The 25,251-nt window shown below is 36.4% G+C and overlaps 1 protein-coding gene across 4 annotated transcripts in view; it reads left to right on the top strand.

Moving 5' to 3' along the window:
• The window catches only part of PLCL2 (phospholipase C like 2), a 103,724-nt gene extending 78,808 nt beyond the window's left edge, over nt 1-24,916 (top strand). For all 4 annotated transcript variants that reach the window (XM_051808261.1, XM_051808259.1, XM_051808262.1 and 1 more), the window contains 3 exons: nt 1,017-1,092; nt 14,444-14,553; nt 23,405-24,916. In XM_051808261.1, the coding sequence (XP_051664221.1) occupies nt 1,017-1,092; nt 14,444-14,553; nt 23,405-23,584 (366 nt within the window). In that variant the 3' untranslated portion in view covers nt 23,585-24,916. The remainder of the gene's footprint in view (nt 1-1,016; nt 1,093-14,443; nt 14,554-23,404) is intronic.
• The last annotated feature ends 335 nt before the right edge of the window (nt 24,917-25,251 follow it).

The following is a 25,251-nucleotide window of genomic DNA, read 5'->3' as shown; positions in this document are numbered from 1 at the left end:
CTGCTTCTCAAAATTGATTTATGCCTCGCTTAGAGGAATGTTCAGACAAACAGCCTCAGTGACATTCAGCTGGAGGAGGGTCCTTCTAATATGTGTGAGGAAGGACTGCCATAATAGTCACGCCCCTTACAGCAATTTTTCTCTGTGGAAGAGTGTTAGAGAACTTTGGTTTTCTTTTTTTCCCTATAACATGGAATGTTCCTGCTCATAACAGCAAATCGTGGTCTCCTAAGAAAAGTAAGTTCCACAGGAACACCCACATAAGTAACAGGTCAAATTTTAGTCGTTGTTTTAGTGGTGAGAAAATTGTCTGCTTGAGTAGATACCAGGGGTGTCAGTGGGTAAGGTGCAGCAAAGTTGTTACTTTTCAGTATATACCCTAGGGCTGAAAAGTCTGCACAGTTCCATCCTAATTATTGTGCCTTCAGCTGAGCTTCCCTGATAGGATTTTTGTTTAGAAAGATCAGGTAAAGGAATAATTTATTTTTCCTACCCTCCAGTACCAGCCTCAGATGATTTGTTTTCCTCCATAGAGTGTTGTCTCATACATATGTACAGGTCAAGCCACAAAAAGGGAAAATGTGGAAAATCTGGAAAAGCAGTGGAATGATCCCTAGGAAAAAGCAAGCAGTGGGTGGTGAGTGGTCATCGTCCTGAATGTTGGAGTGAAGAAGAGGAAACTTGCATCCGAGTTATCTCACCCAAGCCACCAAAAGTGAATTACCTGGTTGTATCATTTCCACTTGCTTTGATAGACAATGAATTATGGGGTAAATGTTTTGCTTCAGTGTTCACAGATCCCAGCCCCAAATCATCATATGTTTTATGTCTTCATGCTACATTTAGGACGCTTCTCTACCTTGTCATGACCATGAAAATGAGTGTATTCATTATGTTAATGGTAAATATATTATTGATTTGAGTTTAATTTTAAGCATCTTTTACAGATTAAAAATTTTCAGTAAAAATTTAATTTTACTGATATTCCTGTATATTTTAATTTGTTTTCTCTGCAGATGATTCACACCATCAGAACTCTAGTTGAAAATACAGATAGCTTATATGAGAGGATAGTACAGTGTCAGAAAGCGGGTAAGTACAAGCTGCTTTTTAAAAATATTCAGAACTTACTGCATTTTTCTTTATTTCCCAAAACTTTTGAGTTTATTTATTCAACTGTAGCAAAAAAAAACCCAAACCCACCAAAACTCAACAATCAAACAACAAAAAACCACACAAAAAAAAGAGATTGTTGTAATTTAGGCATATGCAGTAAGAGTGAAAAGGACTTTTCAAACCATAGAAATCAAGGATCCATAGAATTACAGCTTGACTTTGGAAATCACGAGCATTTCATATATGGACAGTAGCTTGTCAATATAGTCATTTCCACAAATGCAAATGTAGGATTACAGGAAAGAGAGCGACCTATCTAATGGGAGTTATTTATCTAAAATACTGTGGTGGTTTTGGCTGAGATAGAGTTAATTTTGTACCTAGTACCTGCTATGGGGCTTAGTTTTGGATTTGTGCTTAAAACAGGGCTGATAATATTGAGATGTTTTTGTTATTGCTGAGCAGTGCTTACAAAGAATGAATTCCTTGTTTTGCTTTGCTTGCGTGTGTAGCTTTTGCTTTACCAGTTAAACTGTCTTTATCTCAAGTCATGAGTTTTCTCACTTTGACTCTTCCAATTCTCTCCCCCATCCTACCCAGTGGGAGTAAGCAAGTGTGTGGCACTTAGTTGCTGCCTGAGGTTAAACTGCAACAATACGAAACACAAAATATGTGATGCTGTCATAAAACTGTTGTCTGGTAGACTTGTGTGCTTCTTAAATCATCTCCCATTTATGTGGTGATGGTGTGCCATATTTTTTTAGCATCACCAGTATCTCAAGCAGTTTAGATCCTTGGTTAGAGGTAAGGCAAAAGGTAATTGCCCATTTTTCATATTTTAGAAAAGATTGCTTTCTCCTAGCTTGTATGGATTCCAGTAAACTTCCATATATCTGATTTTCTTGCGTCTTACCACGTTATTTTACATGAAGGACAGCTGGGTCCAAGAATCCTTTGTTTATGAATGCTAAAGACGTAAAGCCCATGCTAAATAGTGGAGATTTTGAACTCATTTAAATGAGAACCCTCTGGCATGGTACATAAGCCTAAGTATGGATTATGTAATAGATCCTGCTATTTAGGGCAGCTTTAGCCCTGCAGGGTCAAGGCATTTTTTAAGATGAATGAGCTGAACTGGATTACCTTTTAATATCAATGGTTTTTGAAGATTGTCTTATGACTGATTGGTCTCATGATTTCAGTAGATGCTGCTCTATTTAATTACAAATAAAAGATTATACATTTTCCTGTGTAGTTTCCTGATAAGGAAAAAGCAAAATCATGCCCTTGTTTGGGCTTTTTCATTCTATGGCTCAAAGAGTCAAAAAGTTGCTAAAATAAGAAGAAATACACAACCTGCCAATAAGCAGTAAATTTTTGTTGTCATGGATAGGCTTATATGAGAGTTTGTTGAATAGGCAAAGTAGACTCACTCTATTAAACTGTTTTCTGTCATTAAGTTTAATAATAAGACTTCTGGCCTTATAAAATTCAGAACTAATTTTAAAATAATTGCACTATTATTTTTTAGTTAGGTTGATGGCCTGTTGAATGAGCAAAAATACAGTTATTGAGATGGTTATTTTCAGAATTAATTCAGAATTAGTGTTCTCTTAAGAGCATTAACTGTAAACATTTCTCCTTATTTTGATTCTTTAAACCATATTAAAAAATTACCTATTTTCTTCATATCAGCACATTAATTTCAGCTCAGCACATTAAGTTCTTAATTAGTTATTGAAAGCATTTTAGATACATAAATAATGAAAAAAAACAAACAAATAATAGCATAATAGTGGTTTGGTTCCCACTGTACTTTTCTTCTTCACAGAACTAAGAAAAAAATTCACATAACTTCAAGATGACTGCAGGGCCATTTATTTTGTTGCTATTAAGCCAGTTAAAGATCCTGTAAGAAAATATAACCTAGGTGCTAAAGGGAGTTGGAAGATAATCCAGTTCATTCCTTTAATCTCTTAAAAACAGAAAATGCTCCTGTATCTTTGCTAGAGTAAAGAATTTGAATGTCTAGGTCACCTTACCCCATTCATAGCCTCCTTTGTACCCAACTCACATCAATCTTCAACTCCTCTTTTGAATCTTCCATTGCAGTCTTTTACTTTATAATTCAAATACTGCCTGTGCTCATCACTGGTTAAAAGAGAACCACAGCTTAGGAATCAATTTTCATGTTTAGCAGTGGAAGCTCGAAAGGACATGTGATATTCCAAGTACTCATTAAATGATGGGAGGCAAATAATGAGCAAACACAGTTTGCTGGTGGCAATTATTGAATGTAATCAAATGTAGATATGACTCTGAAACAGTACAGGAAGATCTTTGAGCAACCTGGTCTACTGAAAGGTGTTCCTGCCCATGGCAGAGGGTTTGGATCTAGATGATCCTTCCAACCCCAAACCATTCTATGATTCTATGATCTTGTAAAATATAACATCGGTAAGGGTAAATTAATGAGTTAGGGGAAAAGGTTGCCTTGACAATACTTGCAGGGAATGGTCTCTTGAGTTTTCTGTTTTAATTCAGAAAATGAAGTTATTGTATCCAGTTCTAGCAATGTCAATTTATGGCTAAAGTGATGCATAAATATGCATTTCAGCATATGTGGGCTGGTAATTCAGATTCATTAAAAACATACGTATTTTTTTTCCATGTGGTTTTAGAGGCATAACCATCCCTAGTCATCTGTGCTGCCAGAACTCTTGTTCAGATTCTTATTTTCTGGGATCTTGGCTACACTATCCTTTTTCTACATTTGACCATTACAGTTTTGCTTTATGCACGTCATTTTCCTGGCTGTTGTTTTGATGATGTCTGTCCCTAGATGAATTTTGATATTTTTTTCTCATTGTGCGTCAAGACTGAGCTGCTTTTGCTTCTCTTGTGTTTGCTCATTTGGTAGCAAGAGTTTCCACTGCCTGATAGATTGTCAGCCATCGTCATGCTTTCTATCATGTTGTCCCACGGGCTCACTGTAAACATCCACCAGGCTACTTCCTTTGAATTTGTTTTTAAAATTATCCCACAAATATAGCTAGATTGACACATGTCCTCCTACCACCTTAACCAAAATAGTTTTCATTGCTGCCGTGTACTCCCTACTCTTTCTTTATCCATCTGTTCCCTTTCTTCCTCATACTTTGATTCTGAGTTGTTGGAGCAGGGACTGTCTTATTTATCCCATCTGTACAGTGACTGACTTTAATGATGCAAGTAGTGAAAGACCTAAAATGAGTACATTTTCTAATATGCACTCAAAGCAGTCCTTCAGCAGTGTCAGAAACAGGATACAGTTTCAAGAAGGGAAATATTTAGCCATTCTGGATGCTGTTGAAGATAAACACAGTACACATTATTTGTTGGGAAAAGTTACATCTGGGCTGCATGCAGAAAAATATTAGGATGATGGCCATACCAAAATACTGCAAATACTTCTGGTAGCTGAAAATTAAAGGAATAAAATCAATTTTGTTCAAGTAGCTGTAACTCTTATTTCCCCACCATTACTGCTTAAGCTTTGCAGCAGAATGACACTTATGGAGCTCTTGAGCTGTTTCTTTTACTATTTGTTCCTGCTACTTGCTTTCTAAATTAGGTTTTGACTCAGGGTCCATCAAAACAAAGCATGTAAGAAAAAGTAAAAGTCTGTGTTATAACAGATTACGTAATCCCTCAAAAGAAATTGATATAATTAAATATTGAGGAGCACTTTTGACTGGGTATATAGACATGCAATTGAGTTTTTATTTAAATGGTGAAAGGCAATGACTAGGTTCCCAATATTTCTGCAGTTATACCTGACTTGAAAGAGAATTTGCAGTGTTTATGGTCTGAGTACTGTGGAGTTTACACAAATTCAGCAGAACTTGCTAATCCACGTCCTGCTTCTCATCAGCAAGTCTTGGCTTTTGATTAGAAGCCACTGCATTTAAACTATCATTTCATTAATAGGGAGTGAAGGAATGCTGCTTTATCCGTTATCGTTGGACTTCATGACTGAGAATATTTAATTTGTTTGACTGCATCAGTAGGATGTGCTGATCATCAAGTTACGTCTTAGAATTGGATCCATTACTGTATTTTTCATGAGGTTCACTGTCAAAAGTAAGACAGCTACAGTATTTACCACCATCACGTAAACTCCAACATCACCTGCTATAACTAAAACGGCACTTTGAGGCCCTTCTCAGCCAGCCTGCATGCTTCTGAAATACCTTGTCTTCCTCGTTTTCTTCATGTCTCCATTTTTTTCTAAGCCAGTTATCAAATTGTCTTAGCTTCTTTTTCCATATTTGTCACAACATCATTTTCAATGTTTATTATAAGCAGAATAGGCTTTCTGTGATAGCTAAGGAAATAAAGGGCATGTTCAAGGCAGTCCTTCATTTATGTCTCTTAACTTTCCTTCTGTATTCAGTCATCATTTTTTTCTTTCCTTTTTGCTCTGTCTGCTCCATTCTGTATTTTTTCGTTCTGTTTGTCTTTCCTCCTCAAACAACTCCACTAAACCCCTTCAGGTACAGCTCCACAGCAGCTTAAAAAAGGGTACCAAATTTCTCAGGTGCGGAAGGTAGTAGTAAAGAAATTAGATTCCTGTGGAAGTGAAAGAGATTCATTACTATTGTCAGTGAAACAACATGGGCTCAGCCAGATCTGAACACTGGAGAAATTATAATGTGCCATAAATCAATGTCTTGATTAAATCTGCTTTCTAACATGAAATAAAATCAGAAAAGTTTCCATAAAATTTCACTGGTCTCTCTTGAGGATCAAGGCTGATAAATAAAAGATGGGAACAGCAGTCTGTAGGAAAAAAATCCTCTCCCTTGTACCTCTGTGTTTATGCCCATTATTGACAGTCTTAGTTCATTCTAATAAATGTGATGGCTTAACTTCACCCACATTTAGAAATACAATCTGTCTTCACAGAAAAATGTCCTTGTGGAATAAAATTTTCTGTACATTGGGGGTGGAATACTATGTGTCAGTTTTCCAGAACAACTGTTTTAATATGTGAAGATCTGGTTTTATGTGTTGCTGTTTTGTACAGAATGTTAGTGTGGGTTTTATGTGTTTTCTCAGTTGATGCTGTTTTTGTTTACTTTGTTTTTGAGAGGGTTAATATTATATAGGATTGTCTTGAAAGTGTTCGAGGAAGGTGGAGCTGGTTACTTAACTCTCGGAAGTAACAAAGTTGTAATTAAATAGAGACCAGATCTTACAGGTGTCCTCTTTTTATCTTCATACCAGAATAAGCTTGGTGCTACAACTACTTTGAATCTCTTCTGAAAATGGTTCATAAAGAAGTTGGTGAACATCTTATGTCCTAAGTGGTTCTCCAGCATTAAAGAAAGTGTCTTATATTGAAAACTGAATTACTGTGATTGAATATGACTGGATGAGTCTGGATTGAAAGACTAAATACTAATTTTGTCCTTGCAGAGAGGATGGTGTTCAGCAGGCTGTGATGCCATTGTCGATTGGGATGTTGGGATAAGAAGTTTATCTCAAATATACAATTTGTCTTTGCCCCTTATAAAGAATAACAGGGTATCAGGCACCAAAACATTTTTTTAACCACCTAAGTAGGGGCAGTACATAGATGTCTGTGTCTGGGGAACATTTCCACTTACTACAGAGATAGTGCACATTGCCTAAGAAGTTGAAATAATTAAAAACCACCAAACAACTAATTAAGTTAATGTATTCTTTTGTCAAGTATTAATCTAAATATGTTGAATGCAAATAGTTTGTACCTTGAGCTTCTTGAAGCTGAAGAACAACACACTTAAAATCCACAAAGAAATTACAATTCTCTAGTTATGACATAACATATTTTGAGTGACTTTGGTGGAAAGTAGGTGCTTGGAAGTATTTCAAGATCTAATCCTTGTTACTGTTAAGATTCAGTTTTTGCAGTTAGCAGTGATTCTTAGATAATACAGAGGTACTCTAAACATTAATTTATTAAGATTCACTCTAATTCTTTGCATGAAGAGTGTTCTGTAAGCAAAATGTGGGAGAATTTCTAAGTACACTGAGTTCAGTTGCTTCTCTAACATGATTTATTTGATTTATTGGTCATGTGATCTAGTAGCGAGACTTCTTTCCCAATCACTTTTTCTGATAAACTTTGTTTTAAAAGGAAGTTGTTTATGAGGCTGAAATACCTGAGTGTTTAAGGAGTATAATCTGAACGAAAAATATTAGAAAAATATATTTAAAAATTAAGCCTTAGGTTTCAAAGATGGGGTCAAGAGCAGCAGTTGTCTAAACAAATTACATATTTATATATGTTTAAGTACTTCACATATAAATATTAATATTTATATGTGGAAAATAATACAACTTAAATTCTTTTCTAGAACTTTCTTTTCCTATATTACCATTTAACTTACACAGTGTAGAAAGAAATATTTTAATGTGTGAAGCACTTGGATGTTTTTTCTTGTAAAGAACAATCTGTGTATACACATTATTCACAGAATCTTTATAAGTATTTGAGGTGAGTTTACATAGTAATTGACCTGCAAGATGGGGTAACCTTATCAAGAGCTGTATGGTATTTTCCTTTCATTTAAAAATATTTAATATTTATTTAATTTTTATTACTTTTAAAAAGAGTAATAAATATTTAATTTGCTTTTAAATTAAGGTGCTCTACCAAGAGTGAAATAAAATATATTTGTCTTGACTGCAGTTCAATGCTTCATACTTGGAGTATTACCAGTGTGTATCTCATATAGATATAGTTAAATTTTGTTTGCTACTCATTTCATATTAGGCCTACTCAGTGAATACATTTGTTGCCAAAGTTTTACTGTTGTGCTATTTCATTGATAAAGTTCTTTATTAAGAGAAAAATCCTATACCAGGAGGAGCCCACCTGCTGTGTAGTCATGTCTCAGCTAGGTTGTAAATCATGCTCTTGGCAAGAAAGCTTTCATCAAAGAAAATAAATGAGCATGTCAAGTAGAGATTTGGCTTTAAAAATACAGTCCAGCAAGTGTTGTGCTGGCTGTTTTGCTAAGAAAAAATAGTTTTCCTTGAAAAACTAGTATCTCTATTCTCAGTTAAAGAAAAGGCGTGAATTTTTTTCTTATAAACTGGGATTGTATGCCAGGGTTTTGTGATAGTAACTCTTGCAAAAGCAAACAAATCTCAGAGTTCCAACAGCCTGAACTCCTACAGTACACACATGCACTTCAATTTTCCATGTTTCAGTTTCTTTTCACATCTTGATTTTAATAAACGTGTAATTATCATCAGAGCGTTCCAACAAAGATACATATATTATATAGCAAAAAAGCAAAAACATAAATACATGCAGCTCCGTGCCTTAAGACCACTTTCCTTTTTAATATATCTTTCTTAATTACTTTAAAAATAGCAGAATCACTTATGTTGCTGTATATGTCACATTTTAATCAATATCTTAAGTGTAGGACTTCGGAGCTATAGTGAAATCCCAGTAATGGGAGGAATTGCTAACCAGCTTTCAACAGGTGTCATTTCTAGTTAGTAATTAAGGATAGTGAATTTCCTATGAAGTAATTTCATTTTAAGGAAATCAAAAAGCTGTTTGTTCAAGCTAAATACGGTTGAAGATGAGTAACTTTTAGTAGTATCTACAATGTTGGTTTTGAGATACATCACCAAGTAATACTTTTTTTTATGAAGATACAGTATTGGCACTCCAACAATAGGCAGGGCAGGAACAGAAATACATCTTCTTTATTCCAGCATTTCAAGCATCGGCAAAACAATAACACACATATTATAGGCTTATATGCATGCTGTAAGTTATGAAAGATTTTGTATCTGCTGAACATATTTGTGATGAATAAGATATTAAGAATCCGGGACATTAAACAAAGCTGAAGTTATAATCTGGAAGTTTGACAAGTGATTGCTCAGAATTGTTGTCAGCCTGTCAAGACTGTGGTATTGGTTTGTATGTTTTATTTAGGAAATAAATTTTTGTTATTAAAGTATTTCATAGCAATAAGACACCTTACTTTCTATACTGTCATGTAGTCCTTGTTTAGTTTATAGACATAAATGTTCTATCAGAATATGTTAAGCATAAATTAATGCAGGTTTGAGATCTGCAATGTAATACTATTTAGAGATGTCATCATGCAGCTGTCTGAGGATATGCAGGACTGGAAAGTCCTGAAGTCTGCTTCCCAGTACAGTTTTTGGAAATTGATCACGTCAAGGTGTATCTTAAAATGAATATGAGTTTTTGATTTGAGTAATTTTCTCCTTTTATAGGCTGCTTACAGAACCACTTCTATAATGGTTATAAATTATACATATATTCCAATTTTGCTGAGGGACATTCATCCTAATATTTTCCTTTAGCTGAAACAATCCTTTCATGTCCAAAGTCTTACCTGACTGATGCGTATCTAGAGAGCAATTGCTCCTCTTCTGGTTTTCTTTTTGCTAGACTAGCCAAGCAAATTTTTATTAGTCTCCTCACATGATGTAGGGTTGCTACGCATTGAACAGCTTTATGGTACTTCTCTTTTCCTCATGCTGTTTGAAGTTATTGAAAATGGGAGAAAAGAATAGTTTGTAAAATTTCAGAAGAGCATCTTGAATGCTAAGGTATTCCCAGGGGGATGAAGAAGTGTTAAAGCCACCTAATGCATTCCAGGATTAGGGGAGAGGGAGAAGCTGAGACAATCATGAAATTCAGACTAGCCAGCATTCACTGGGAACTACAAGGGAGAAAGATATGCTGTGAAATATCTGGTTGTGGTTAGGAAAATTTGTTGGCAGTATTTTTTTCAGTTTAAAACCCTACTGTTGAATCATGCTGTTGCCGTTTTGTTACCTGTATTACAGTGTATTTACATGACTTTATAGTCAGGGTGAACGTGTCAGTGAAGAGCTGGTCTTTTTAATGTGGAAGACTTGAATGAGTCTTTATTTTGCAAATTGTATGGCTTCCATTCTACCTTGCCTTTACTTATGGTGGAGTAGCGGTGACCAGACTTCTGAATGCAGCTTATGCCAACTTAGTGCCCCCAACTCGGAAGGCAATCAAATGATGATGTTTGAAACCTCATCACACTGTCACAAGCAGTAGAGTTACCACAGTCAAACCAATTCAAGAAGGCTCACTTCAATTCCAGAAAAAGTGGTGGAATAAATTCTCTTGGAAACCATTTGCTAACATATGCAGAACAGGAAGATGGTTGAGAAGGGTCAGCATGGATTTACAAAGGGCAAATGAGACCTAACCAACTTGACAGCATTCTATAATGATGTGACTGGCTTGGTGGAAAAGGGAAGAGCAGTGGATGATTTTTATTTTGACTTCACTGAAGCTTTCAACACTGTCTCTTGTAAAATTCTCTTGGACAAACTATATGTAGAGGCTATAAACTAGCTGGGCAGCCAGGCTCAAAGCATGGTGATCAGGAGCATGAGGTCCATCTGAAGGGCAGTCACTAGTGATGTGCCTCCGGTGTTGATACTAGAGCTACTACTGTTTAAATATCTTCATTTATTACCTGGATGATGGGGCCAAATGCATCCTCAGCAAGGTGACAGAAGATACCAAAGTCTGTGGAGGGTCGATACAACAGCTGGTTGTGCTGCTACTCTGAGGGACTTTGCTTATGTGGGTAATAGGAACCCCATAAAAAGGATTCAGTAAAGAGAAGTGCCAAGTACTGCACCTGGAGAGGAATGACCCTGTGCATGCACCAGTACAAGCTGGAGGCTGGCTGGAAAGTGGCTTCGGAGAAGAGGATCTGGGTGCTCTGATAGATAAGAAGTCAAATATACCTAAGGAAGTGCATGACCAGAAGACTGAAGAAGGTGATCCTTCCCCTCTAGTCAGCACTGGTGAGGTTACATCTGCAGTGCTGCATACAGATCTGCACTTCCCTGTACATGAGAGACACAGGCATATTGGTGAGAGTCCAGCAAGGGCCACAAAGATGGTTCCTGTGAGAAGAGGCTGAGAGGGCTGGAACTATTCACCCTGGAGCAGAACTATTCACCCCAGGCTCAGTGAGGGCCTGATGTGGTCAAACTCTGGAAGAGGTCACACAGAGAGGTTGTGGAGTCTCCATCCTTGATAATATTCAACAGCCAACTCAACACAGTCCTGGGCAACCTGTTCTATCTGGTCCTGCTTTTGATCAAGGGTGTTGGACTAAACAATGTCCAGAAGTGCTTTCCTACCTCAGTGATTCTTTGTAAATAAGGATTTTAGTAAAGTTGACTGATCAAAAGAGCTGTTTAGAATTGAGCTTTCTGGCTCAAGATAACAATCAATAATAACTTCATTATAGATAAATATGTTTGTGCAATGGGCAAAAATTAAAACACAGGAAATACCATCTAAACAGAACACCCATAATCTCATGATCACTTAGAAAGTTGTGAATGATATCCTTCTTAACATCTGCCACTGTAAATTAAAAACATGAGTAATTTGTGCTTTTTGATTAAGCAGATGGTATGTACAGAAATGTATTGGGTGATACATCAGGTTAGTAGTATGCCTGTTATCGTTCGAGAGCTCTCAGGCAGTTTGAAATTACTAATGGACTAATAATTCTAGAAGTAATGAGGGCTAGTGATTTGTTTACTATGTCTTAATGAGAGTAAGAGCTGAATTTTTACTTTCAAAGAGACAGAAAATTCTGTGTACTTATGAAAAAAAGTCATTTAACTTTCAGTTTTCTTTGCCAGCATATCTTAAAGGCATGTTTTCATGAGTTTATATGGACATGTAGTTTATTTTATTAATTTAGCTGTAAATGATAAAGTCTTTCCTTTTTTTTTCCCATTTTCTGTTATCTTCTAGAAAACAACTTAATTTTGGAACTTAAAACTTGTGTTTTTACTTTGCATGAGATAATTCCAAGGCAAAATGTGAGAAAACCAAGCAGGAACAAGTAAGGGAAATACCAAAACAGACATAGTCAAAAATTAAAGGCTATGCTGCTTTCATACTCTAAAATGTAGTTGTCCATATATTGTGTAGCAAATATAATTCATTCCTTCCAACAGATGGAAGAACTGAGACTAAGAGGTGACATAATTAATTTCAGTGTATCAGGCAAGAGCTAATAATAAAAATGGAAATAAAATTCAAATCTACTTGTCCCTGCTTGTATGTTTGGGCTTAGAGTAGGACAGGTTTAGTGTAGCATGATGATGAGGAATTGGCCAGTCTGTAAGAGATGTTGAGGATAGGGAGGTGATTAGTACTATTTAAGCAGGAGACACCTGTTTGCTGAGGGTTTACATATGTGTGCCCTGATAGGATGATCTGACTTTGTTTCGTTTTCTGAAGAAGTGTGATGAGATGTTCCTGCTAACTGCCAAGTATACTTAGCTGGAGTGGAATGGCTTTGGCAGAACAGAAATGTATCATAGCATGAGTGTAAAGAAGGGAGAGCATCACCACAGAAGGTAGTTGGTGAACAAAAGGAGCTCTTCTGGCTGACAGAATACGTGGTCACTTTGTGTCCATGTCCATGATACCAGGGATTTCATATACATTAAAATAATCTGAGATCTACAAAGCACCAGTTTCACATTGATCATGAAGCCCCTCAGCACTATTCTTAATATCTCTCTGAGTGGCTTTAGTTCAAGGTTATTATTGATCACTAGTGTCCATTGACTTAAAAAGCAAAAATTATAAAGGTGGAAATGAGGTACAGAAGTCCAGGCGTTTACCAGTTTGTCTTAGAATTTGTGGTACAAATCAGACGATTTGTATTGTCATGATGGCTCTAGAAATGTAATGTTGTAAATACGGATCTGTATGTAATCTTTCCATGGTCATACTGGGAGGGGTTTTTTTATTGTTGATGTGAAAAGGAAATGGATACTTGGAAACAGTGATGGATTAATGAACTTTAGAAATGTTTAGAATGTTTAGAAATCTGTTTTGGGGAAATATAATAGGAACATTATTTGAGACTTTAAAGGCAGAGTCAGAGCTATAGAGAAGTGACTTAAATAAAAATGATACAGTAGTTTATTTGGGGAAAATATTTGCCATTTATTTTCCTTGTACCAAAAGTCAAAATAGTAAGAAAACATAAAAAGAACAATCTTGCCTTTCAGATGAATCTATGAATATTTTTAAAATGTGTGTGTATATATATATATATGTATGTGAGGGTAAGGTAAGGGAATGTACAATGAAAACATTCAGTCATATCTCTTAATGAAATATGAATGTGGGTTAGAGAGATTATAAAGAAGAGGTAATTATAATGTCCATAAATCTCAGTCTTCTCATGGATTGAAGCACATTTTGAAGCACGTGCACTCACTGGGCAAGTAGATCTCAACCAACATAGTTAAAATTACAATTTTTACTTTAACTATAACTTGGTTTTACTTTCATAGTTGTAAGTCAGAACCACTTGCCAGCTTTTGACCTCAAAATACCCTTTATGTTACTACAGATAGAGGTATCCTGAGAGCACAATTAAAAGTATGACTTTCATAGGAGGGTTGATGTAGTCCATGTTGGGTTGCTGTGTATACCCATGGAAGAACGTTTTACTTCCCCTGTATGAAGGAAACTGTTTAAAGTTTATTTTTATATGACTTGTAACTACAGCATGAAAAGAAATTACTTTTCTTCTATCTATGCAGTGTGCTTTGGTTGGTCTGCTCAATGTTTAGGTCAAGCTAATCTGAATTTTGCCAAAAAGTTTTGATTTGGAGCTTGTTGGGTACAAATTTTCTGAACACAGTAGTTTACACGGTGTTCTAAAATGTCCTTGGCAATTCACTCGGCATTCCTCCTTCGCAGTTATTCCTTTTCTCCTCAGGTATAACGTGAGGTGGTTATTTTCTGGGCTGGCCTCAGCACATAAGCTGTTAGCTGGACAACTGTGATGTAAATTTAGTGCCTAAAAGAGCAAGGCACAAAATAAATTTGTTGCGATAGAGTAGTTAATGAAATTACTGTTTCCATCCTATAGCAACTCACAGAAAGGTTTTTACATATGGTACAACAAACTCAGTTGTGCTTAGAGATTCTTTTTGTGTAGGAAATACTTGCTGGGCTTCATCTTTGTATAGCAATGACCCAACAGGTGCTTCAGTGGATTTGGGCTTAGAGACATTTGTGTATATTGGCATGTTGTATAACATTACACATTACTAGATCAGATAGATTTGTGCTTGAAGAGTAAAATTTCTGAAGCTTTTTCACTGTCTTTTTGCCATAATAGTTTCAAATTGCTATTGCTGTGACCACAAAAATGCATTAAAATGGATACTATATTCTTCCCTCTTTTATTCTCCACAGCAATGGAATTTCATGAAAACCTACAAAATATAGGAGCAAGAGAAGGCTTAAAAGAAAGAAAACTGCAAAAATCAGTTGAAAGTTTTACGTGGAACATTACAATTTTAAAGGTAATGTGTATTCCTTTGGTTAGTTACTGCATTTTTCTGTTCAAAACAGAAAATATTCTAATACTGATATTCTAATATTGTTACTGGTCATTACTCTGTGTCACAGTTCAGCTGGATTTATTCACTTCTATAACCATGGTCATTTAAGTTATTATAACCTGATACACACCAGACTCTCAATGTGAATTTTTCTTCTCTTCTATTGTTGTGGAAGCTTATTTCATTTAGTTTGTTTGACATTTTCTTCTTGCAACCTTTTAACACCAACAGGATCCTTGGTAATCTTGAATACCTGAGTGAAACAATGAGTATTGATTTCTGCAAAGTGACTCAGGCTGGAAAGAAGCCTGTTTTGTGATTTGAAAGGGAGTAAGAGTGTTAAGGTTAATGCAGTTACTGAAAAACAAAAGGGAAGCTGTTACTACTGCAGTCAGCGATGAATAGCGATTAATGGTAGAAACAAATCATATTCATAATCCAGTCTGGAGTAAGTTGAGTGTATATGAGCTGGAGATTCTCTTTACATTTTGTTGAGCACATTTGTTTACATTTTGACAAAAAATGATAAAGTGTAAAAAAAGCTTTCAGCCCGAGACCTTCAGGAAACTAGAATGTGGAACAGTTCAGGTTTCTTGTTGCTGGTCTTTCATCTCAGCAGAGTAAAACAAAATTTACAGAGATAGCAAAACTGCCTCCCTTAATTTATTCCCTTGACACTATTCTTCTAGCCCAATTACTCGAGTTTTGTGTTTACATCCACTAATGAGTTCTTCTCTCCCACTCAATCAAATATTTCATCACTACATTAAACTATAAAGTCTGTTTTAATTATAAAGAAAATTAATTTTTATTTTTAGTTCTTAAAAATACAATTTCCTATCACCGCTTCTTACAGTGAACTACTTCAGAAAAGCACAGTAATACACATGTATTTATGCAGCTTTCCATGCTGGTGTCAATTGTTAAGCTTTTCATGATGTTGCTCCGTCCCCCTTGTGTTATAGTGCACAAATCCAATGCCAAGGAGAGAAGGGGGAGAAACTTGCTACAGCATGGACATTAATACATTCTGAAAATATGAATGCAGGTTCTTCTTATAGGTAAAGGACCAGACTATCACATTTTCTTTATTAGAATGGAGTTTCCTGAAGACATACTATGGGATGTGTCACCTACCAGTCCTGTGCTTCTGAGGAGATAGAGAGGAGTCAGTACAGTGGGTTTGGGCTAATGTCAAAAAAATAAGTTCTTATCCTGTCCTTTCTGTCAAAGGTGTCAGATACCAGCTTGGATAGGCAAATCTATTTTAATACTGCCTGAAACAGCAGTACCTTTGCTTCATCTGTGCTTTCCATTCAGAACATAGGGGATGGTGGAGGGGAGGTTTGCAGTTGGTGAACGACTGAAATGTGAAGTCGTGATTTCTGTGTTAGCCAGGAATTGGAGAAGCCACATGATAGATCTGGCTCTTCAGAGCACTGAAAGGCTTATGTGCATGTCCTTAGGATTAATGTAATTATGAAGTTAGAAGGCCTTCCTTTTGAAGAGATTATTGAGCAAATCTCTTAAACATTGACTTGGGTTTTTTTTCTACTCAGAGATTAAGATCCTTTCTGTAGGAAGGTACAATCTGTCCCATAATGAATATTTTGTTTTAAAAAATCGGTGAGATTTTTAATCAGCCTCTTGTTGAAACTTAACAGGAGGCGTTACAGAAAGTTCTGGTATGTTGTTACATCTTAAAAGTTATTTACAGCTATTACAGTTCAGATGGGCATCTGCTAAGTGCTGTTACTCACATTTAGATGTACAAAAAGTTAGAGGCTGATGTGTCTGAAGTGACACATCGAGGTTTTTCACTCCAAACTCTTAACTATGGGCTGCAAGCATAACTTCTCTTGTGTCATATAACTAAGTAGAAGTTTATCAGTTTCCAAGACACTATTCTTCCTCTCTGGAGAAAAGACCTGCAATCATAATTTTGATCTATGTTTTACTCTTTCCATCTTTCCAGTTCTCTGAAAACTATGAAAGAACAGGGATGGAAAGTGAATATCCACATTTTTTAGAGTAGAAATTGAGACTGACAATCTGAGTCACTTTAAGAATTTCTTTTATCTGTTCAATTCCCTGCTTGCTTCAAATTAAATTCCTTCTCAAATAGCACAAAAATAAAAGCCTTTCTATTCAGTGGCTCCAAATTTTGCTGTCCAACAAGCAAGACAGTTGAGCAAACAACACTCTGAAGGCAGTGCAGTGCTTAGGTGGATTTAACTTTTTTTTTCTTCTTGTGGTTAGGAAAAGTATTTTGCATGGATTCTTGCCTACAGTTCAGGAGTTGCCGTGTGGCTCTGAACAGTGTTACTAAATAATTCTGCATGAGCACCATTCTCAGCTCCCTCACAGAGGAATCATGGAATGCTCACATGGTGTGGCTAATGTATTTTCCAAACCAATTAAGCTGCATTTTACCCTCAAGATACTTATTGATCGTTTTCTTTCAATTGGGACATTTTGACTACAGTTGATGCAATGGAAAGTTTGATAAAATAACAAAATTGACAGCTTAATTCTAGGGGAGCTCTTTCTTTAGAACATCTGACATAGCTATGAAATATCTGTGTGTTTGCACGCACATGCATTACAGTTACTGTTTTAAAGGATTTAATTTTTCTTAATTTGAAACCACGTGGCCAAGTTTATTATTAATAGAGTATGTTTGAGTTCAACTGAAATATCTCCATCCAATTTGTGTATGTGCATATGCACACATGCCCATTCTTATTCACCCCATATATGTACATAGAGATATTTGTTTAACTTCAAAACATCACTTAGAGTAAATATAGTCTGCTTTACTGAACTTTGTTGCCTGAGAGGTTTAGAGATTGTACAGTGTTAGAATATTCATTTCTTTCAAATATGCAGTTTGCAAGATCATTTCCTAGTAATTTATTGTTATTACTGAGACTGATAGCATTCATATTTTCTAAACATAGATAATCACATTTTCTGCCAGAAAGTACGCAGTTAAAGAAAGAAAATTACTCCAACTGCTGTTGCAGCAGAGTCCTACAAATAACCGATTGTAAAAATTTATGGACTTGTGTGGCATAGCAAAACTTTGAGGAAAAACCCTCTATAGGCTCAGAATTTGAGATGCCCATAGGAAGAACATAACAGCATCTGTAAATGAGTTTTTGCAAAAAAGTGCTGTTCTAAACACAGAGTTCAATGGAAGTACTCAGAATGAAAGTGGGACTCCTAACTTCGGCATTTGTTAGATGTTCTTTTTTGGCTATGAATTTTTAGACAAGTCACATTAGACAACATGAATTACGTTCTCTTGAAAGAAATCCCAAGGCATGCAGTTCATGACATCTGTTATCTCTGTAATAACATTGGTTCTGCACCTATGCTATTTTTAAAAACGTATTTATAAATGGAACATTCAAGGCACTTACAGGACTGCAACTTCTTACATTTTTTTTGAATCATCTGAGTTTTTTCAACCAAATCTCCAAGTGGATTCAGGCAACCACAAAGCACTCATAAAGCCTCTCATAGCTGCTGCCTAGTCCTGTAGGTCCTTGGAAGATTTCCCACAACCCAGTTCTATTTAAATATCTGAAGCTACTAGTCTCTTGAAGTTGCTGGACTGATGGGATTTTGGCTCCTAACTAAAGCTTTATTTAAAAGTTAGGCAGTTTTAATTCCTTTATGTCCTCATTCCAAAACTGCACTCAGAGCATGTCAGCTGGGCATGGAACACTGTATGTCACAGAAACATAGAATCATAGGATGGCTTGGATTGGAAGGGACCTTAAAGTTCATCTATCTAGTTCCAACCCCTCTGCCCTGGGCAGGAACACCTTCCGCTAGACCAGGTTGCTCAAAGAAATGTCCCATTGTACCAAGCAGCCACTGCTCAGAGGAACATTTGGAGAAAGGGGTATGGGCTTCTTACATTTCCTTATAAGAGCTTTGGGTTCCAGAACCTGAGCCAAAGCCCAGTTGTTAATGATAGAATTTCTTGGGATTTTTAGGGGGAAAGGGTGTTCATGCAGTTACTTCAAATGTCATCTCTACAGTTTTACTTTCATGTTCCCACACCCAGTGAAGAACCAGTTGAGCAAAAATCATGAGTGAATACATAACAGCTTATAAAGATGGCTGTACTGAGACATTCCAGTCGATCCTATATCCAATTGACTCTGAAGTCATACCTCATTTCATAGGTATGAGAACTAATAGGAATGATTTTGATTTTGTTTTTAGTTACCTTTAAGGAACTATGATATAAAAACATTGCCTCTTACCCAAAAGTTCCAAAACAAAAAAAAATGTTTTTAATGATGATTTAAAAAAAAATCAAACCAGATTAGTTGACAGGCATATTGGGACACAGTGGTATGAAGGATATTGAATTGGATTTCCACAGTAATCCATATCCTTTATTGTTCTTGTTTATAAAAAGGTTTTTAACTGAGTATCAGTTTTTGTTCTTTGATCTTTTTTAAGGTCATTTTCATGTCTACCTAAAAATCAACTTGCTGCTTGATTCTTCCTTCTGAAGCTTGCAAACATCAATACATGAAATAGATGCTATTCAAATGATGTAGTGCTCAGTTGTTAGTGAATTTTAACCATGGGGAAGGAAAGGGAGCACTGATTGTCATTTGCTGCAGTGAGGAGAGTGCTCTGTACTTGGGATGTGCAAGGCCTAGATCGATCCCACTCCTGGATGGGAATTACCACAAACTGCCTGTTAACCGCAGTGCTGGGAGTACATTTAAGTTTTGAGGGCTGTTTACCATACAACACTAAGGGCTAAATTAATTTACCTTTTGACTTAATCTGAGGTGAAAGCCTGACAAAGACAACCCTACCACATAGTGAGAAACATATGGGTTTGGTTCTGCAGCTGCTCCAGATTCCAGCATTGAATTCTCTGCACGAACTAGCTTTGTTTCTTTGAATGCGGGTTTTTTGGTACTCCCTTAAGATTAAGTTTGAGCTGTTGGTAAGTTTCTTTTATTGACTTTACAATATGCATTTATCACAGCAAGTTGCTACAGTCACTTGGAACTGATAAGAAGGTGAGTAGTCTACTACTCTGAGGCGAGTAGTCGACTACTCTGAGTAGTCCATAGGTCTGAGAGGTTGCTGTGTTCCAGTTTGTAGTCAACTGACATTGCTATTAACTTGCCTTTTGAGTCAATAGCACCTACTGTGAAAATCAGGATGCATAGAATATAAAGAATTGAAACTGGATCTTGACAGCCCTTGGACAAGAGACATTTGATACATAACTAGAAGAAAGGTCTTTGAGTTCATTGGAGTGCATGGAGGCAAATTTTTCAGATTTGGATGACTTTTTAACTTTTCTGCCTTTCGGAAGTATTGTATTACTTTTTACAGTGTTCACTGTGAGTACAACTTGAATTTTTAAGATGCATGCTGTTTTCTTTCCCCAGCATATGGCTTCATGATGGTATATCAACAGAACTAGGCACTTTGTAACAATTGCACAGACCTCTCTCACTTGAGCTTGTGGCATATTTGGTAGCAGTGGTTGGCTCTTGTTTTATCTTGAGATCAAGACATACCAGCAGATAATGACAACACAGTTGGTTTCACAAACACCTGGTCTAAACTTGATATCACTTGGCTGAATGTGTTTAGTCTGATCACTTCTGCAATAATGCTGCCCTTTATCCCAGATTCTCTTTTGTCTACAAAGTTCTTGTTCCCTGGTCAGTATTGTCCAGGCACTCACAGTTCCCTGCTGAAAATCCAGCCACTCCTTCTAACTCTTGACGTCCTCCTTCTCTTCTTGCCTCCCTCCTCTATTCTGTTCCCACTTGGTGCCTAATTCTCTCTCCTGTCAGTTTTTCCCATTGCTTTCCAGTTCATATTGCTCTCTCGTCGCCACCACTAGAGATCCTTCTTGGTAAACGTTACTTTTCATTTTCTCATCACCTTACTTGATTATATTCTGCAGTCTTCTCCCTGCTCTGTGTTTTTGTTTATTTTTCTTTGTCTCCAGCTTTTATTCTCATTACCAACCTCTCACTATTTTTGTGTTATTAGTCCTTCAGCTTATCTACAATTTTTAGACTTCTTTCAACATGATGGATTTTGTCAATCTGTTTTCTTTCTGTATTCTAACCCCAAATGTTGCCTCAGTCTTTCTCTGCTCACCTGTGAGATCCAAATTCAGTGCTATTGCACTATGTGTTTCACAGTCTTCTCTTTCAGGAAGATCTGGTACCTACTTTGTATACTGCAGTCCAACTTTCCTTTCTGCAGTCCTAGGCTTCTTGCCAGGTCAGTCCCAGAGATCGCTCTTGCCCCCTCCTTCTCTCCATTCACCTTCTCTCCAGAGTCTCAGGCTCTTCCTTCCCCTCCTCTAGTCTGGCTTTTGGACTGCCTACACTGGCAACCCAGTGTTGGTGGCTTAGAGAAGCCATCCAGGAAAAAAACAATTTTTTTCCTAGTGCACATTCATTATTCTGTGGGAATGGAATACGTATTGTCTTACCACATTGCTCTGTGTGTGCTGTGTCAAGAGATGAAGGATCATCAAAAATGGAAACCTAAGTGATTGTACTAACCACATTCAAAATCTGATTTTTGTTCATTAAAAGCTCATAACTTGGATCCACTACTATGGGTCCTTGAAGTCATTTGAATTACAAGTCCCTACCCCAAGTGAGAGTAGGGAAGGAAGTACAGAAGATTGTTAAAAAAGTTCTGATGGCATTTTCCTGTCTTTATTCTCGGAGCTGAATGAACCATATGGATGAGGTTAAAGAATAATACTAAACAGAAATAATAATAAAATCTGCCAATGGCAAGAATCCTGGGTAGAAAGTATCAGCTTAAGTAGTTCAAGTTTGGCAAGCATATAAGTAACTGAAAGCAGGGGGGGGTTAAATTGAGAAGTTTTGTGCAGCCTTATTAATAGACTGTTTGCTAGCAGCTCTGCCTATGATAAACAACTTGATTAAAGTTCCAGAACTATATTCTACTAATCCATGTAAAATAGAATTTGGGCTAGAAACAGATGCACTCCAGATATGACTCATTTAGAGTGCTGGAGTGTTTTAAATTAGCTTTTAGTTGTTTGTCAGTTTGGAAAAAAAGTGATTTTTTAAAAAAGTGCCTTGGTTTTTTTTAGAAGAAAATATTACTGAAGCATGTGCTGGGATTGGTGAACTCCTAGATTTTTTTTTCCTCTCTAGTGATCAGAAAAGAAGACTTTGGCTATTATAGTCTTGGGTAAGGGAAGGGGGGGCATTATTTCTTTGAAGGAAGCACTATTTGTTTTCAATTTGTGTGCCTCAGATGCGTAATTCTGCTTACTTCATAGGATAGTATTTATGTTCTGAGTTGCTAAAGAAGCATCAGAAGTATCACACCATGAGTGCACACATGTGTTTGACTGCCATTCTGTCTCTCCTCCTTTATTTTTAAAATCAAGATGTAAAGATGCATTTCAAACTTATTTGGCAGAGAAGGAGGGCCAACATATCTCTAGAAGAGACATTAGGATCTCTTCAAGAGAAGTATCTGTTAGGAGCCAGAATTTACACAGGACAGACAGGCAAGAGTATCCCAATTACAGGAGAAGGTGTAGTCAGTGTTCATACCTCATTGGACATTAGAGGTACTGGTAGTCTCAAGGAACTACAATCCCCAGTATTTTTGTTTGTTTGTTTGTTTGTGTGTGTGTGTGTGTTTCTCCCCTTCAGGTATTTTTGAAGCATTGTTGACTTTATTGTAAGCTGTGGAGTTTACAAGAGTGGACTTCTCCTTTGGGAGCACAGACACAGCACAATCATTTTGGCCCATGCAGACTTTCTGCACGTTTTTGAACTTTCCTGTGCCCCACAGTAAGCTCACCACGTGCTACAGCCGTGCTCATTCCCTGCCTATGGGCAGGGTAGGCAGATCCAGCGGCGGGGAAGGCCATCCATAGGCTGCTAGTGAGAGCTGTTGCTGTCAGAGGGCTTTAATTGATACAAAGAGGTGCAGTACTGTAGAACAGAGCCAAATCACCTCAGTGTGGGGCAATTTCTCTTACAGCTTTACTTATAACTTAATTGATATAAGGAGGAAGAGTGATGTGGTGCTTAAGGATGTGGTTTAGCGGTGGACTTGGCAGCATTACGTTAATGGTTGGAATCAATGTTCTTAAAGATCTTTTCCAACCTAAATGATTCTATGATTCTAAAGAGGGATAGTGATAGGAGACTGCAGGCAACTGAACTGCAGACAACTCTGTGAAGTCTTTGTCATCACTATCCTTTTTGTGTGTTGCTCACAACCTGTATTTTCATATTTCATGCATTGACAAGCATTGGTCCTTTACAATCTTACCACAAAGTGAATCAGATTGCTAGGAAAAAAAAAATCTCTAAGAATGAAAAAACCAGAAAAGCTTTAAATGGCTCCCTGAAGTATTAAGATCAGCCTTTATTTTCTTTATGCAGAAACATTTATAGTCACCATGGATTAAAAGTATGGCATAGATTACTTTCTTGAAAACTGTTAGGCAGAAATTACCCCCGTCCTGCTGTTGATGCTACAGGTGGGCTTCAGAGAAAGCAAAGAGCTTGATTCTTACTAACATCAAATACTCTTAATTTTGAGGGGTTTCCGTTTGGTTTGTGTAAGTTTTTTTCTTTCTTTTGGTTTTTTTTTGGTTGGTTGGTTTGTTGATTGTTTTGTTGGGTTTTTTTTTGAGAAGGGCAACTACAATTTTAACCTAAAACAAACAGAATGGTCAAAAAGAAGGAAATCCTAGTATCAACTGTGTATTCCAACTCCATTTTGTTTCTTACAGGGACAAGCTGATCTTCTCAAATATGCTAAAAATGAAGCACTGGAGAATCTGAAACAAATCCATTATGCCACTCTTTCGTGTGGACTCAATAAGCGAGGCACTGAAAATGCAGAAATCTCAAAGCCTCGTCGAAGTCTGGAGGTCATACCTGAAAAAGCAGGTGATGAAAATGGAGAATGAGAGAAGGCTCTTCTCGTAATTTTGGAGTTTATAACTCTGTGACCAATTGTAGCTGCATAGGACATTTGCTTTGCACTTACTGTTGGAAAATATTTGGGATTTTTAAAGCACAACTGGAGAAGCTAATTACAATCTGTTGAAACTGTGAATGTATGTAGCAACTCTGCTTGTGAAGGCAATGACATTGTGTAACATGGAAATTACATTATTGGCCTAAATATAACAAATATATGTAAAAGATACTGTAATTCAGTAATTGCGTGCTGAAAAGTTCATTGTAGTGCCATTGGGAAATGACCATTTTTAAAATGAGATGTAATTAGCAGGAAATCAGTTGACAGAATTTGACAAGATGACTTGATTTTCAAACTAATTCGATGCACAGGTAGTTTCTTTCTTTGCACAATTTGTTAATTGTGCTAGTGAGATGTACTATTCTTTTGAAAATCAGGTCCAAAAAAGTGGAATCCACGTTTCACACTGTATGTGATTCAGCCGCTCAGATATTTGGGGTTGAGGTGATATTGATTTTATTGTTGAGCCATAAATGAAAATGAGAATGTAATTAGACAGTGATCACTGACTTCAGTGCACTATTGGAGAGCCATTATGTAAAAGGAAAATGTGCAATCAATCTGATAGCCTATGTCAGAAGAAGATACATACCTATTTTGCCTAAGATCTTCTGCAAATGTGTGTAGATAATGTGACCAAATTGCAAGTAAAATGATGTAAATAGTTTTTCATTTTGTGAAGTGAAGTGCTCATATTAAAAAGAGTTTTATGAGATTGCTCTCAAACAAGTAAAGCTTTTAACTAAATTTTAACTTTTTTATTTTTTGAGTATTTTCTTCCTTACGGAATAGGTGATATCTCTATAAGCAGGTTTGTCAAAAAAATAAATCAGTTGCTGTTCTGGTTCTGTTTTGGTTTTCTGAAAACATTAGATAAAGATATTGTAGCTGATATGCTCATTGTAAAATGACTATACCAACTTAGAGTGTTCTCTTCCTGTTTCTGATTTAACAATAAAATGGACTATATAATTACAGAAGCTAATAAATTTGAAGAAAAACAAGCAAAATCTTACATAGATGAAAATGCAGTTTTTGTTCAGTTATGGGGAAAAAAGGGGAAGATGGTGATGTCTATTTAAAAGCATTTTTTAATTAGAGGTCTTCAAGAAATGCATTCTACATGTTTTTTTTTCTTTTTTTAACCAGTTCAAGATGCTCTTTCTGCATTGAGACTGTAATGAACATCTACATATGTATAACATCCTGTAAAAGTCAATAGAGCTCTGAACAAGAACATTGCTATACTTGCACTTCATCTGAATTATTAGAGACTTAATTTATTTTCTAGTTATTATAAAATTAAAGCAGGGACAGGACGGGATGAAAACAGTTTGCACAGTAAATGTCACATCTTGAGCCTGCACTTTTAAATGTCAAACTCTATGGGTTAGGAGCAGTTTTAGAAGGTGCTAAGCTCTTTCAGTGTCTAGTTACAGATTGTGTGCCTTAATATTATGATCTTGCCAGGAGCAAGTTCTATTCTGTGGTGTACAAAATGAAACATTTAGCCTGTGGTAAACACCTGCAGGTATTGCTTTTTAGGCAGTCCTTTTCTATGTTTGCAGCTGGAAGTCTTCTCATTGTAGCTGG

The sequence above is a fragment of the Manacus candei genome, unplaced genomic scaffold (genome assembly GCF_025592945.1).
Source record: "Manacus candei isolate 608988 ecotype Guabito, Panama unplaced genomic scaffold, ASM2559294v1 h1tg000072l, whole genome shotgun sequence".
Classification (NCBI taxonomy): Eukaryota; Metazoa; Chordata; class Aves; order Passeriformes; family Pipridae; genus Manacus; species Manacus candei.
Note: the sequence above shows the minus strand (reverse complement) of the source record. Positions and strands in the feature narration are given on the sequence as shown.